At 37.0% G+C, this 16,988-nt stretch overlaps 1 protein-coding gene across 1 annotated transcript in view; it reads left to right on the top strand.

Annotated features, from left to right (window-relative positions):
• The window catches only part of fndc3b.L (fibronectin type III domain containing 3B L homeolog), a 177,966-nt gene that overhangs the window by 30,272 nt on the left and 130,706 nt on the right, over nt 1-16,988 (top strand). The window contains exon 2 of the mRNA XM_018263689.2: nt 10,462-10,600. Within this exon, the coding sequence (XP_018119178.1) occupies nt 10,490-10,600 (111 nt within the window). The 5' untranslated portion in view covers nt 10,462-10,489. The remainder of the gene's footprint in view (nt 1-10,461; nt 10,601-16,988) is intronic.

Genomic DNA, 16,988 nt, shown 5'->3' with positions numbered 1-16,988 from the left:
GTGTCTGTGCTGTTTATGTTGAATCTACATGATCTTCCAATAATGTGGAATTTCATCCTACAATAGAAAACAGTGACTGAAATGTGCTGCCTACCTACAGCAGAATCCCAATTTTACCTTTCCCCGGGGGATCACATCAATCCGGGAAAGAAAAAAAAACACAGCTAGCCTGAATGGGGCCGCAATAAAATGGAGTAAATTCTGGGAAAGAGTAAAATATAGGGACGTAAATACGAGGTTCTACTGTAGTTATAAACCAGGTATTAGTTCATAAAGCTAATTCTGCAAATGTTCTCTGAGCAAAAGTTTAAAAAACACTGATTAAGGTCGAGGAAACATAGAGCGTGGGCTCCGCTGCTCTCATTCTGCTTATGTTTTGCAGACTGAGAGAAGCAGATCTGCGCCATGCCTATTCTCAATAGATTTGAATTAGATCCACCTGCGTGCAGTCACACTCAGTGTAGCGGAGGTTGGTCCAAATACGAGAAAGGAGATATCTTTGGGCCAAACCAACAGTCCGCTGCATGTAATTACATGCAAGCAGAAGCCGCTCAGATGAGTGGAGCAGCGGCACGTAGTGGATCCATTTTTCTCAGTTTACAAAAATATGCAGGCTCAGAACAGCAGAGCCTATGCTCCATGTGCCCTTGGCCTTATAGCTCAGGAGTCCTATACAATGATAATCTTATCTGAGTGAGTTCCTCTTTTTCTATTAGTTTTGGAAAACAATGAAGTACAGACACATATATAGCAGAGACTTGTAGAATTCTTATATATTACTGTAGGGGGGTACACTATCTGGTCTATCTTGTGAATTCAGTACCCCTTGTAAAATATAAGAATATTATAAGTCATAGAGGAGTTCCATGACCATGTAAAAGCACAAGGCTGGTAGATATATTTTGTAAGATATTCCTGGCTCTTGGGAATTATGGAAATATGTAACCTGCTGAAGAATGTATTTGTAGTTACATCAATTCAATGTACATTTGAAGTAATCTGCAGTACAGAATAATGACATGATTGCATGTTATTCACCTGCATGGATCTGAGCAAAACTGAGCCAGATGGGTAAAAGTGTCAGAAGTAGATGGTATTTTCTTTATTTAGTCCCTTTATTCTCAAAGTGATGGGTGATGGGAATTTTAGTGGAGCAGCAGCTGTTTTTTACATCTGGTGTTTTGGTCCATGGCGAATTTGTGTCTTTCAATAAAGGAAAAAATGTGGGACATATACTGTTCAGCTCAGTGATAGATATCTCGTTCTTTCTAAATAGCACTCCTATTTACTGTTATTTTTTATTAGTTACTAAATTGAGGGCAGGCTCTGGTTCACATGCAAAGAGCTGATGTCACAAATGATATGAAGAGCACATAGCAGCCTCAAGCTTTTGGCTCTCAAGTTTCTCAAGAAGGATGCAGTGTGGCACAGGAGTCTAGAAAGTAGAGGGGGCCCTTAAGTATGGTGAATTCAACACACTATTTTCGTATTGCCTCTGAGGGCAATGGCACATCGGGAAACGTATGCATATATGCCATATTGATAGGCTGAAAAAGGTTAAAGTTGCTTGACCTCCTTAGCCAAAAATACCCATCTTGTGATCCATTTGGAAATACAAATCTGATATCCATCTAATAAGTAAGGTAACCCAAAAACCAGCTTGTGTATGGTTGCTTTTTTATCTCAACCTTTTTGAAGATGGACTAAATCTATTGCAGTTACCTTTATAAAAATGAAGATGTGAGACCTAGTTACTTTGACTCTAAACAAGATGATGGCAGAGACCCCTGTGGTGCCCCATTTATTCACAAGTCCTATGCAGAACGAGCCTGTTGTTAAGTAGTGGTGAAAGGATTGTATTGTACGGATACAGTCAGGATGTATTGGTGCAGTCTGCAATGTGGTGAATGGGAGAGGAGGTTATGGTGAAAGGACTGTACAGTATAAATTTAGAGATACCACGCTTTGTTGAATGGGATCTTCCTTTTGCAATGTCCATATCTTAACCATCTCCTCCAAAGCAGCAACAGAATCTCTCTCAGTGCATTTGCGAAGGATTAGACAGAAATCCCCTTGTAAAGCTAAATCCATATATCTCAATAAAGATACAGTAATGAAGTGAATGCTCTATTTAGAGTGACAGAAATAAGGGAGTCTGGTGTGCAGGTGCACTGTGGCCGATAGCATTTTAAACAAAGTTTCTGGTAAACTGAGGAGAAGATAGATAACCATTGAAGAACAAAGAACAGAGGAATGTAGATTAAATAGGCAGCTGGGGCACAGTCTTTATTATACAACGACTGAAACGAAACATAAAACATCTGAGGCATTGACTAAAGTTAAAGTATTGTACCGCTAAGTCCAATTTGCATTTGCTAGCCTGCAGTGGAACATTTAGGATGGTGCATTAACAAATGTTTATTTAATTTGTTTTAGATTGGACCTGCATTTTAAATCATACCACTGGGTTTTAATCTCACATAATAGAATCATTGTATTCATTTACCCATAATTTGATACGTACATCTCTATGAGTTATAGCTTTGAGAGCTGAGACATTTGCATGCTTCCATATAACTTTTATGTGTAAATCATCACTTGATCGGAGTTTTGAAAGACTTTTATTGGCCTTGGCAGACAAGTCAAAGTCCAAATAGAGCCAATTGCTGTAGTTCTTACTTGGATGTTTACGTCAACTACTGCACTGTCCCTATTGCCCCAGCGATAGGAAAACAATTATAAATGTTCATCTCTGAGCTGTAGATATAGTAGTGGCCCATTGAGTTGAAAAGGTTGTCCATGTGTTTCTTGGTTCAGTGATAAAAGCCTAGATATTTCACCACTTGTAGAAGCATTTGTAATGATAACATTTGTAAGGAATGTTTGGGATCAGGTATGGACTGGTGGAAGAGGTGTTTAGCCAGTTTTAGAGACTTTAATAAAGACAAGTAGCACTATATAAATATACATAAATACATGCATACAAGACAAAATCAAAGGAGAGACATTTACTTAGAGAGGTTTTATGGTTTTGGTGAAGCTGACGGGGTGGAGATAGCTGGTGAAAACCAAGAGAGGCCATTGGTGTTAGCTGGGACATATTTTGTCCTTGATTTGATATTCAATGAGTATATCTATGGGTTTCCTGCTTCCATGAGCCTGGGCCATACCCATACCCTGCAACCACAGAAGCACTGGCCTGAGTGATGTCAACAGTAGCTCAGCTTTGCATAAACTTTTTGTACAATGAAGGTCTTAATGGTAACGGTACATGTTAACTGTGTCTCTTATATGTCTGGTGACAAAGAGAATGCTTGTGTTGGCTTACTGTTTTTAATTAGTGGGAATCACCTATGATTAGGCCACAAAAAGGTGCATAACTTGGAATTTCCCACTGTTTAGAAAACCTCAGAGCAATGCTTATTGGAGCTATGTCTGTCTACAGTATAAATATACCATGTTATACAGTATATTTGTCTGCAGGCAGTATAACTTGGTTAACTTAACAGTTTTTAAAGCAAGATATATATGTATATTTTAATATACATACTTTTTTAACAGGATTTTCTTCCACATGTAAATGTCAAATTCAAATGACTGTTGTATCAGATAGCACTGTATTATGTGCTCACAATGGTCAATTGATTTGCAGCCTGCTTAAAAATATTTTCAGGCTCAAATTACTTCCGCTGTCAACAGATGTATAATTGTGTAGAATCCACATGTGAAGAAAGCTTTTCCAAAAACACAGGCATTAATATTTCATGATTTTAGACTGTTTTACGGTAAAGAAAAAGTATAAATATTCTTCCTTCCTGTTTAGATTTCTTTCTGCCTCAACTACCTTTAAATGGAATGTTTACTCATGTGTATTTTGATTCAGTCTGCTTTGTACAGAAGTATGCATGTGCTACAGTTAAAGCAGTACCAGGCTGATCCTAGGAGCCAGAGAACTTGAACATTTGCCCATTTCTATTGCCCTTTTATTTTTTACAAGTGTTTACAAAATACTGGACTTGAATTGCTTCTTAGAATTAGCTGTTCCGTTTTAAATACGTTGCAAAAACAAAATAGATACTTATAAAGTCACATTCAGCCATGTAAGTTTAGAACATCAACATTTAGATAACATTTTAGTGCATGACTCAAGAGAAGAGTTGAAATAGATGTTGGGAGCCCTAGTCTATAGGGGGCATGGCGGGGGGTCCAGTCATTGAATACTGCTTTCAAAATATTACAGACTGGTTACACTACCTGCGCAGTGCAATCTGAATACCATACCAAAGGCTTGTTTGGTGTCTGGGGTGGCTAAATTAAATGGACACTGTACACATAAAAACACCTTTACTAAAAATGAGCACATTAAATAGGGCTTCTTCCTATTGGTTTAATAAATATATATATATATATATATATATATATATATATATATATATATATATATATATATATATATATATATATATATTAATTTAAAAGTATATTTACTGAACTCACCTTCCCCGTCATTTATAAACTTGCCAATTTGGTAACAACTTCCTATCTACCTAACTCCTGATCTACCTAACCTACGACTGATTTCTCCCTCCAGCCTTTGGGCAGCTCATCATTAGGGGCTTCTTAGTGGATTGGTAATTAGCTTTATCAGCTCTGCTGACTTTAGTGCCAAAAATAACAGAAACATAGTTCATTTTTTAAAACAATAGGCAAAAATATGTTCATCATAAGCCTTATTCTTTCAGCTAATGTTATTAAGGTGTGTATACTATACCTTTAACTGTGGCTGAAGGGGTAACAATTCTGCTGTGCTCCAATAACGTTTTAAACAACAAAAAAAAAAATCCCTCTTGATCAAGAGGGAGGGTGGCAAGAATAAGTATAAAAAAGTGTAAAAATAAGAGTATGGGCACAAATGATGAATGCAAAAAAATGGAAATGTGGAGGAAAGAAACTAGAACATAGAGGTGCTGGATTTTTAGAAGTGGCATCACAGTCTTTATTGTTTATAGGCATTCCACTGACTTTCTTCTAAATTAAACTGGACCTGGGAAAGGATCATTGTAATTGAAAGATTTTCCACCCTAGGTAGTTCATGTTAAAGTGAGCAGCAAACCATAATAAGGTGTGTTTGTGTGGAGTTTCAGAAATCTCTCAGATTTGAAAAGGTACATGATAAGTGATGGTATTGACTTATTTTCATAAGACTGTAACTTATATGCAGGTTAGTGATTATCTGAATGAGGCCTAGGCAAAACATAGGCAGGTCAAACTGCCCCAGTTTTGTTCAGTATTGAGATTACTGGCATGCATAATTTACAATGTTTTGGTCAACAACTAGAAACATTAAGCAAAATAAAAGGTCAAGAACTAGACAAGATGGACGGTGATCAACCTGTGCACAATTTACAATTACAAATTCACAATCTACCAGAATAAGCCTGAGAATGAAAATAATATTATAAGATGCAATGCCCCTTTGTGGAATATAATGTTAAGTCCTACTGCAGGACTGATGCTTTCCTTTATTTGGGAAATGTTGCTCTAGCACTAATGATTCTCATATGGATCCAACTTTAGAAGCCTCATTTGAATTTCTGTATTAACATGAAATGAAGATTATTTCTTCAAAAAGAAGTAAAAGAAAATCAGAAATGTCTATCACATGGATGTATCTGTAGACTTTTGTCTAGGCATGTCTGTGCACTATGCAGAAAAAAGTGTCCATTCAGCCTGTGGCCCTCAAGTACTTGACAAAATCCAGCTTCTAACATTCTTCACTGTAGAAGTTCTGCCACTGCCAGTGGACCACAGATTGGAGATTCCTGATTTAAAACAAGTGTATCATAGATGAAAAAACACTGTTTGGCTTCATTTGCAGTGCTTTCCCCAAACGGTGGTACAGCTGAGGGGCCCTATGGCGTAGCATGTTAAAATTGCCAGTTTGGAGTAGGGATTGCTGGTGCATTACTGGTGCACTGCCTTAAAATGGCATGTCTATTTGGCTTCTATTGATGCAACCCAATATGGGATCCCTGGAAGACTGGAGGTAGTTCCAATAGACACATTTTAGCACAGTTTATCAGAGAAGACTGGACCAAAGCAATGGAGCTTAGCTCGACTATACAAAAGTGCAAACAACATTTGTGGACCCATATACCTAATGAATAGTATCGGTATGCACCACATTTATATCCATTTTAGCACAATAACACTTTCTGCTGTTTTTATAAATAAGGCTTTATATCTTTGGCACTTCCATGGAGTCCAAGTAAACGACTACCCCCTATACTGCATCCATCTTATCTGGACTACTTTAATACTCTTCTTATATACTATAATAGGAAGCAGTTCAGGACTTTTGAATGCAATGGGCTTCCCTAGTTATATGTGTATACCATAGCCCTGTGTTAGTTGCTATGTGTCATATGATACCACATTCTGGAGCTTAAAAAGGCTCCGTGATACACCACTTATCCATGTCAAGTCCATAGTTCATGTTTCTATAAATCATAAACTGGTGATTAATATGTATATTTAAGATTGCGTCTATACAACATAAGAACTAATAAATACAGTTATAATACACAACGCCTTGATTGACTTATAATAAATATCCTTATGTAGAATAGGGCGTACATATACATTATTCCCTAAATGTGCAAAATCTGGCATGATAAGTTGTTAATTTTAATGTAATGTTGTAATATATACATACAGGACGGTGTGCTAGATGTGGCTTTACCTCCTATTAATAACTTTCACACACCAGATTTGTATTTTTATGCATATTTTGAGGAGATATTTAAGGTGGAAACTGGTATTCATTTTTGTTTATTTTTTGCACAGCAGATCAGATGCATTGGAACTATGCCATGTACTTACAATTGTGTGTGTTTTTACTTTTACTTGCCCTTTTGTTTTCTGTGCTTGCTGTACTTCTTAAAGTACAGTTGATTCCTTTCAATTTATCATTCCTCTCTCTCTCTCTCTCTCTCTCTCTCTCTCTCTCTCTCTCTCTCTCTCTCTCTCTCTCTCTCTCTCTCTTTCTCTCTCTCTCTCTCTCTCTCTCTCACTCACTCACACTCTCTCTCTCTCTCTCTCTCTCTCTCTCTCTCTCTCTCTCTATTCCTAGAGAGAAAGAAACATAATCGATTTAGCTGTTTAACAAACAGATGCAAAAGCAACAATTTCCGGACTACGTGTTCTCTGATAATCCAGCTGTGTACATTCTTCTTGGTTTTGCTCATGTCTCAAAACATTTTTCCATATGAACAATCATTACTACCTTGCAAGCCAAGCAAGCCATGGCATGGCCTTCTAGCTTCTGCAGTATATTGATTTATTACCCACAAGAGCACATATTCTATTCTGGTATTCATATTTTCTTTTTAAACTGAAACTGGGATCTATAACCTGTAGCTCTCTAGCTTGGGGGACTGTAGATAGTCAATCTTGCCTATTAATGCTTTTGTGATAGGCTGACACAAACTGCTGTTATGGTATGTATGGGGGTTTTAGTATTCTTCAATTAATTAGTATTCTTTATAACTTTTACTGATATTTTTCTGGCTGTTTGTGATGGCCACACATGGACCAATAACATCTGATACAACTCCCATAGTGCAAACAATCATATCATTCTGACTTGGCGATCACCTGGATGTCAAATTGCTATTGCACACTGACAGAGTGAATCAACTTTTTAGTTGTGCAATTTTATTGCCTCAAACAAAAGTAGACAAAGGCAGTGTTTTTGGAGTCTCAGTGTAGCTATATAGCCCATGCAGTAGAAGCCAAATTGAAATGAACATACTAAGAGAAAACTTTAAGGATTGAATGGGCTTAAAAATAGAGTAGATGGCCTTATAGAAGAGCAATAACTAAACCCAAATCAGTCACATTTGCAATTTGCAATCAGTCACATTTGCGACAGGTCACACTGTCATACTAACCTGACGATTGTAAGCTACATTGCTGGGATGTTTTACACAGCACATATTTGTCACATCAAAGAATGAGATTCCATAAAGCAATTGGTTTGGTACTGAGAGGGGCCCTTTTATCAACACTGGATAAATGTGCACATGGGCAGTAACCCATAGCAACCAATCAGTGATTGGCTTTTTTCAGTTTTGATTGGTTGCCATTGGTTACTGCCCATGGGCAAATTTGCCCAGTGTTGATAAATGACTCCCAGAGTCTCTTTCAGCTTAAGTTGTAATATTGGTGGCCTGGCTGATCCACACAAGTTAATGAATTGCTTGCTCATGTGTGCGGTCTGATAGCCAATCATGTAGCCCAAGGAACAAGTGAGTGTCACCTTGAAAGCCAAGTTAGAAGTTTTATTGTCTTTTGTTAATGTGTAGTTGACAGGTTGATGGAAAATTGGGAGAAATCGAACACATACTGGGAGGTACAAAAGCAGCTTGTTTGGGCTGCAGCCCATGTAGAAAATTATTGATGCTGCCATGAGTAGTTTTAAGATTTATGCATGCAATTTTATTACATACATATAGGGGCAAATTCACTAACCCTGCGTTTTTTGAGACTTAGGAAAAATGTTCAGATTTTTTTTGAGGAACTCCTATCTACTCTATTGCACTTGCCTGGTCTGAGGTGGCGAAGGCAAGTCTGGCGCAAGAGGTAACTTTATTAAAATCGGCAAATTAGTGAATTTGCATAGTTACGTCCATTCACCAGAGCGAAAATTCGCCTGGCGTTAGAGTGCGAAGTAGCGCTAGTCTATCTCCTTCGCTAGCGAATTTATGCCAGCGCCCATTAGTAAATCGGCGAAGTCCCGAAATGATATCACTCTGGCAAATTTTCGCCAGCATTAGTCACTTCGCCCTTTAGTAGATTTGCCCCATAGGGTCCAAGTCATGAAGCATGGCAGACCTGTACACCAAAATGCACTTTTTCCAGTGCAGTACTGCTCTGCCACATATTAGACTTGTCTGGAACATTCTCTCCTGGCTTAGGGGACATGATGCTACCAGTGGAGGGTGACAGGAGTGCTAAATATCATTTTTCTCAAGTTCTATTAAAACATGAGAAGTGTTTCTAGAAAGGGCGTGAAGCTCATAGTGGTTCAGCTGTAGTTAATTACATCTCTGAGCCAAGTGTTCTTTTAATAATACTTTTTATAAAGTAAAAAAATATATAGTTCTAATTCAGCAAGGCTGTGTAAAATAGAATGCATATTTAATATACTATGATTAGTAAATTGTTCAGATCCAGTCTTACTTATGGGTTTGCCCAGTTTCTGCTATGCTTTTGTGATATATAATATATATATACTTATATATATATATATATATATATATATATATATATATATATATATATATATATATATATATATATATATATATATATACACACAGTATATGTATACCTGCCACAGTTTGTTATATATTTAGACATTTCTCGCAGGTTGTCAGTATCAGTTGCAAATGATCTATTTTGTCCTTATTAGCTTAAAAAAAATGTCAGTTGCACCATGGGGTGTGTTGCCACTGGGTAGTCAAGCAGCGACGATAGTTGCCTGTCAGACAGGCTATATGAATAGAACCTCTATGAACTGTGGCTCATAGATTTAACTTGGTATGTCAGAAGGAATGACACTTTAAATTGTCTGTTTTATCCATCCGCCTTCCACTTTGCCTGAGGGCTTTCAAACTGTATTGGCATACTCACTGCAGATATAATATTCCCTAGGATACTGCACTGGAGACATGGTTAAAAACAACTGTGTAAATTGGTCCAGAGACACCTTTTTTTAAACCAGAGCCAAATTCCCTTAAACAGCTTTACTGGCAACAAAGAAATATTGGTTTATGGTCCCTTGCTCAAGTTTTTTTTTTCTCCTTGTGCTATAGAAGGGTGTTATATGAATTAAACGTCTACAGTTACTGCTTTAGGGATGCCTAGAGGCTAGGCAGTGTTTTGTGTTACTCTTAAAGGGGGGTTGTACACCTGTGTTTAAAATAAACTCAGTAAAAGATCTGAGAATGTGTTAATCCTATTGTTTTACAGTAGCTGAGTGAGTTGAGTGCCATACCATCAAGAAAAATGGTCATATAAATGGGAAGATACACAATTTCGGCCCTTTTTGCAAATCAGATTGGATCACTTCATGCTCTTTTTATTCGGAATTGTTAAGAGTAGACACAGAGGCCACAATTATTGCCTAAATATGAAGCAGTCTGCATTTTGGGGCATTGGTTTTAGGCAATTTTGTTTTCTATTAAATTTCTTGTGGCTGCCATATCAGTCTATCGATACCCAGATTCTATATGAAAGATCCATCCAACTTGATTTCTTGTACGACATATTTTACATAATCTAAAATGTATTTTATGATGTTATGTCATAAACTGTTTTGGCACGGATGAGACATTTCTAGAGCCTCAGGAAACAATTGCTTTCATTTTAAAATGACATTCGTATTTTGCTTTCTAGAAAGGCAGCTGAGGATAATTCTCCATGAATGTACGTCACAATGATGATGACCGACCAAATGCCACTGGATCTGCCCCCCATGCTGAATGGGGAGGTAGCAATGATGCCGCATCTACTAAATGGAGATGGATCACAGCAGGTTGGTAAAAAATACATTTTAATTGAACTGAAAATAAACCGGTGTTCGATACTGGCTTCCAGCATGGTGTTCACTAGGGAATCCATTACTGTCAGTGAACTTGCCTTAGACAACATGGCCTTTATTGCATGTTGATGGATGGATTTTGTTGAGGTGGGAATCTCGTTTTGGCTCACACTTATACTCGAACTTTAGATTATTTGTCTGCTAACTTCACAAGTTCCTTGGGACTGACAGTGACTTATTGCCACCATAGTTGAAGGTCAGATAATAAACCCTTGGGATCCAGAAACACTATGTTGTCTCAGACACAAGTGTTGTACTGCTTTACACTCACAGTGACAAACATTTCAAGACTGCAGCAATATATTACATGTACTGTATATATGGTATTATGACATCTAAAGCTGGAGATATAAAGACTCATTTATGAATGCCAGTCACAAGCTTATGGTTCCATCAACATATTATACAAATAGTGACTGTACCTGGTGTGGACTAACAGGTATCTATGTCACTGTGCAAGTTGTGTTGCAGGTCGTGTCTGCTGTAAGCCCCCATTATTAACATGTATTTTTATAGCTCCAATGTATTTACACCATCCTGATATAAATGCAGAAGAAATTATGGGATTGAATATAAAGCTTACAAATAACAAGTGAATGCAATGTATGTCACCTTTAAAGGGGCACTGTAATAAGAAGAAAGAGTGCTTGTCTTTTTTTAAAAAAAAATGTATATAGTTTAGAATTTTTTGAGAAAACCAGACACTTTTCTGTTTTGTATATATGTAATAGACTAACTGTGCATGTCTATGCTTATTATTCTAAGTAAAGGGCAATATTATAAAATATTATATTATAACAATGAAGACCACACCATGACCACTGATAAAGTTTGCCAAAAATAATTATAACAACATATTGTCATGAAAATATTTATTAATGAATTATTTTGTAATTGACTGACAATAAGGAAGGGCAAACCCATAAAGGTGTCTGTGCTGAACTTTATGTTTGAATCTAAATAAAAAAAAGTGCTTATTTTAAAGATTCAATTTGAAAAATACTAGTAAATGCTAGCTTTGGTTTGAACTGAGCTCAAAATCAGCCCTGTTATTGTAATGGTGACCATTTGTGTGAATTTGCTCAGAAACTAGTGTGATGTCACAAATATAACCCAAAATATTTGTATTGGAAGTGCATTAGATGGTCTTTTATGACCACATAATTTGGTTTTGATTTACACTTATAAATAACATACCATGCACTGATGAGTTATGATATATATTCCTAGTATACGTATATTGTAGTGAATGAGGTAATATAACAAAGATGTTCAGAACTGTGAAAATAAATCATTCAGTGACAGCAGATCAAGACTTAATGTCTTTTTTTTCCTGTTTATCATTGCAGGGCAAATGAAAATGCATGAATTCTCTGAACCTAATATTACAGTTTTAGAAGTGATTTATGCCATAGTTATAAATTGAACGGGCATATTATACTTGAAGTCATGACAGATACAGATGGAAACGTTTTTTATTAGCACTTTGGCATAATCATTGTCACTAATAGACATCAATGGGGATGCATAGGTGTTCTTACATTTATAGTGCACATTTCTAAATACAAAAAGGGTCTAAGAAGGTTGAAATGACTCCTGATTCCAATAATCTTCCATTTTAGTTCTGGCATGGAATGTGGTGGGACCACAGGCCAGGGGTTTGTGATAGAGGGATAATACACCATATAACCAAGTGTCTCTGGACACCTGTTAGTCCCACATTTCATTCTGAAACAAAGTTATTAATATTGCTGCAAGACAAGCCTTTGTGAGAACACTTTCCACTAGATGTTGGAACCTAATTGCCAGAATTTGCTTCTATTCAGCCACAAGAACATTAGTGAGGTTGGAATTTGGGTGTGCAGGTGAGTTGAGGTAAGGGCTACATTCTGATTCTCCTTGGGCCTCCCTTAGAGCATAGGGACATTATCTCATTGAAATAGGACCTTTCCCAAACTGTTGCTACAAAGTATAGAATTGCTATCACAGTAACCCTGACCTTAGCCCAAACCATAAAAAGCAGCCCAGGTCAGCTCTACCCTTACACCCTGTTGCCAAGTGTATAAACTAAATATTGATATGCAATGTACAGATGGAACTCATCAAAAGCAATATGCTATAAATGTATGATATTTATTGTGACCTCAGGGGGTTGTCCCCATCTTTTGAAGATTTTTCACCAGTAAAAACAGATGTAAAAATATTGCATCAATAAATTTCAAGCAGAGTGATTCTCTCACGGGAAGGTATTGCTAGATTCTTGTACAGGTATGGGATTGCTTATCTCCCACAGAGTCCGTTTTAAGCAAATAATTTTATTTTTTACAGTGGTTCTTTTTCTGTGTAGTAATAAAACAGTACCCTGTATTTAATTGTAAATGGCTAGCATAAATCAATATTGGTGGCAAAGAAGTCCTATTATTTAATGTTTTGGATAATGGATTGGTATTCTGGATAATGGATCTCATACCCGTTATAAAACAAGGTTGTCAAAATTTATTTATTGTTGTACCCTGTCTTGACAAGGGACTTAACTAATATGTTTATTTTGTCATTATTTATCTCCTGAAGGTTGTGACATGGAAGATAATCACCCTAAGAGCTAGAATTAGTTGAACAGTGCAAAATAGTATATAAAACATGGGAGACATTGGTCCTTACAGTCATAATGATGCTGTGTTTATGTCATTTGTGGGACAAGGGCACTTACATATAAAGTAGTGAACCCCTCTCAGTGCAATTGACATTAAGAGCTTACATAATCAGCTGTGTGTAGCTTTAATACTGTAAATGGAACCAAATGGAACCAATCATGGCCAAAACAGGTAAGACAGGTAACATTAGCTGGGAGCTCTCTACCAGTTCAAGGCTATGACCCTGTGTGCAGGCTGGTACAGATATCACTGATGTAGATGGGTGAAATGGAGATTGGATGGATTTGGGAAAAATATTTACTGGTCAGTGCTGAAATTTAATTTAATTTGCCCCAGTATCAGCTCAGTTGCACTTCTATTTAATGCTCCAGTAAACCACCCTTTATAAAGAAAGGCTTTGAACAGTTATGTAGGCAGGTTCAGATGTACTTGAATTAAAGCATGACATTGTGCCATAAATAAAATGTGCATCTGTTTGATTCAGAAGGTTGTGTACTCACTTAATCAGAGCCTGATTGAAATAAACCTTTAACTGTGATTGAAATAAACCTTTAACTGTACTGCTATTCCACATCCTCTGTTCTATTTTTAAGAGTCGGCTCTAGAGTTAGAATGACATGTATGATTCAAGAAAGTGACGCGCCACAGAGTCTGCCAGGGCGTGACTCATGCTACAATATACAGTATTGGTATGATGCAAAGGCTCATGCTGTTTTATCCGTGTTTAATTCTGGGAAGAGTTTCCAGCACATTTGGCCAATTAATCAAAGCCTCTCACATTCCTAAAATAATTTGTTAGTCATCAATTCATCTTACGTTTGGTGTCAGGTAATACCAGTACCAAGTTTGTGATTTTCAGCTTTTCACTTGCAATACCAGAGTGCCATATAGTCAAGATCGCTCTGTTTACTGCTGTTTGCTAAATAAACCAATCTACGTAGTGTAAAGAATATGTATGGATATGTATAGATATGTATAGGATATGTATAGAATAAAATACATTTGAATCAAGGGTGAAATTAGTAGACATGCAAATTCACTACAAGAACAATTTTGCCTTCACATCGTCATCGGTGCAAGAAATGTCAGGATTATCCAAAATGACCTTTGGGGTGAGCAGAAGGGAGACTCGATGGTACCTAATTTGGTTTACTGTGACATAATGTTGGGATGTGCACCAAACAATTACAAATGACAACTGTGGGGTACTAAACAGGTGCAATTTGTGTCACCATCAGTTTCAGTATATAAGTATATAAGCAGACTTTAATGCAACTCGGTACAGGTCTGTGACCTGTTATCCTGAATACTCGGGACCTGGGGTTTTTGGGATAATGGATCTTTCCGTAATTTGGATCTTCATACCTTAAGTCTACTAGAATATAATGTAAACATTAAATAAACCCAATAGGCTGGGTTTGCTTCCAATAAGGATTAATTATATCTTAGTTTGGATTAAGTACAAGGTACTGTTTTATTATTACAGAGAAAAAAGGAAATCATTTTAAAAAAAAAAATATTATTTGGATAAAATGGAGTCTATGGGAGATGGCCTTTCAGCAAATCAGAGCTTTCTGGATTACAGGTTTCCGGATAACAGATCCCATACCTATACATGGTAAATATATATCACAGAGGTTGTTTACTACAGGGTTTATAAAAAATGTAGGAATTATTTAGAGATTGGAGAAGGAAGATGATAAAGTGGTAGTTTATCCATACAGGCTTAGACTTTATTTTTGGCCTACCAGGCTTCTTGGGATACGTTGGAGAACTGATTTTAGGGAGTGCAACTGGAATGCTTGCAGCCCAATGTGGGATAGAAGTTGGTGTGTATATATATTATGTAATGACAATATTAGATTAACAGTCTCTCTGTATCTTATTTTGTGACCCCCTGTATCTACAGAGAGTAGAGATGAGCACAGTTTTTGTTTCTGCGTGACAACCTTTGGGCAGAAATGTAACAAAACGGGCGCAAAGCTACTGTTGGGAAATGAATCTGTGGCCGTTTACTAAAGTGCGCATGTTATCGCTGAGAATATTTTTACGCCACAATATTCACAAAGACTAAGTTTACTAAACAGCGATGCGCTCAAAAGTCATTGCGATATATTGTGCGAATATTTTTAATGCACTTTAGTAAACGGACCCCTTAAATTTTTTAAATGATTGTTTCTGATGCGGTGTAAGACTTTATAGTGGATGCTGGTAAACATGTAAGCCTTATACATTGGTTGTCTTAGTACACATTACAAGTATGACAGCTGAGCAGTCAGTATAACCCTCCAACATTTTCTCCTTCTATGTTCCCCTTCTTCTACACACACACTTAAAGGTGTCCGTTTACTAAAGTGCGTTAAAAATATTCGCACAAAATATAGACAGAATTTTCGCCAAATATCGCCAGTTTACTAACCTGCGGTAAATGTAAATTTGTGAATTTTCTTGCGCAAGAATAATTTTTCGCCAGTTATCGCATTCACTGAAAATAACGCTACATACACATTAATGCCTGGATTACTAAACAGCGAAATGTGCTAAAGACAAAATTAACGCCAGAATATTCGCAAACTTTTACCGCCACCTATGTAGTGGCGTAAAAATAATTTTTTCACCAGAAAATTCTCAAGGGACAGGAAATATCCCATAATACTTTTTTTTTACCCATCATTCTTTGCTGACAGGAGAGAGATCTGTAGCTACTGCTGACAGGATGTTTTGGCTTCTGCTTCTATCTGTTGCAACAGCAGCAGTTTCAGCTCAGAGTCGTATTATTGGCAGCGGGCATCACAGTCCAAGGATTCGTGAGCCTCTACACTTTTTTGGTTTCATTGTGATTGGCTACATTAAACTGTGCATTTCTATAAAGCAAAGAGATTGACTGGTATCATTTCTTGTTCCTATGATTCTATTGGCACTCTGGTAATGTTGCTGGATGGTATAATTATCAGTTAATAAAGTTTATGAGTTTTAAAGATGCATTTCTGGCCATAAATGTCACAGTAAAAATTGCTATAATAACCGCCTAAAACAAGACTATTTTATAGCATAAATATTCGCAAAAACGTAATTTTTCGTAAGATGGTTCCTTAACGTAGTTACCACAAGTGATCTCAATGACTTCTGAGCGCATCGCTGTTTAGTTAACTTAGTATATTCTGGCGTAAAAATATTCTCAGCGATAACATCCGGAAACTTAAAGTCAGATTTACCGCACTTTAGTAAACGGACCTATAACGCTAAGCCAAGTTCCTCCTGCAAAATGATTTCTCAGTTGCTGACATACAGTATCATTGCAAATGGGGAATAGCGGAAGGAGTATGCACTGAAGGTCGAGGCCATATGATAAATACCTCCCAGTGTTCTGATTGGCTTTGGGCCTCTTTAAAAACCCTCAGAAAAGTTTCTCAGAACAAAAACATTATTTTGGCCACATATTTGGAAATTGTTAAGCCAGTGACAAACCACTGGAGAATTTGGCTCCTTTTTAGTGTGGATGTGTCTGTATGTTGATTTGTGTGAGTGCATGTGATGTGAGTGTTCATCATCTGGCAAGTGAGTATCCCAGGTTTATAAGAAACACGCAGTACTGTCTCATGGTAATGAACAGCGGGAAGAAATCCCCAGGCTCTGTGGGATGTTAGTGGGAGCTTTCCCGTTTTGCT

This window comes from Xenopus laevis, chromosome 5L, assembly GCF_017654675.1.
Source record: "Xenopus laevis strain J_2021 chromosome 5L, Xenopus_laevis_v10.1, whole genome shotgun sequence".
NCBI lineage: Eukaryota > Metazoa > Chordata > Amphibia > Anura > Pipidae > Xenopus > Xenopus laevis.
Note: the sequence above shows the minus strand (reverse complement) of the source record. Positions and strands in the feature narration are given on the sequence as shown.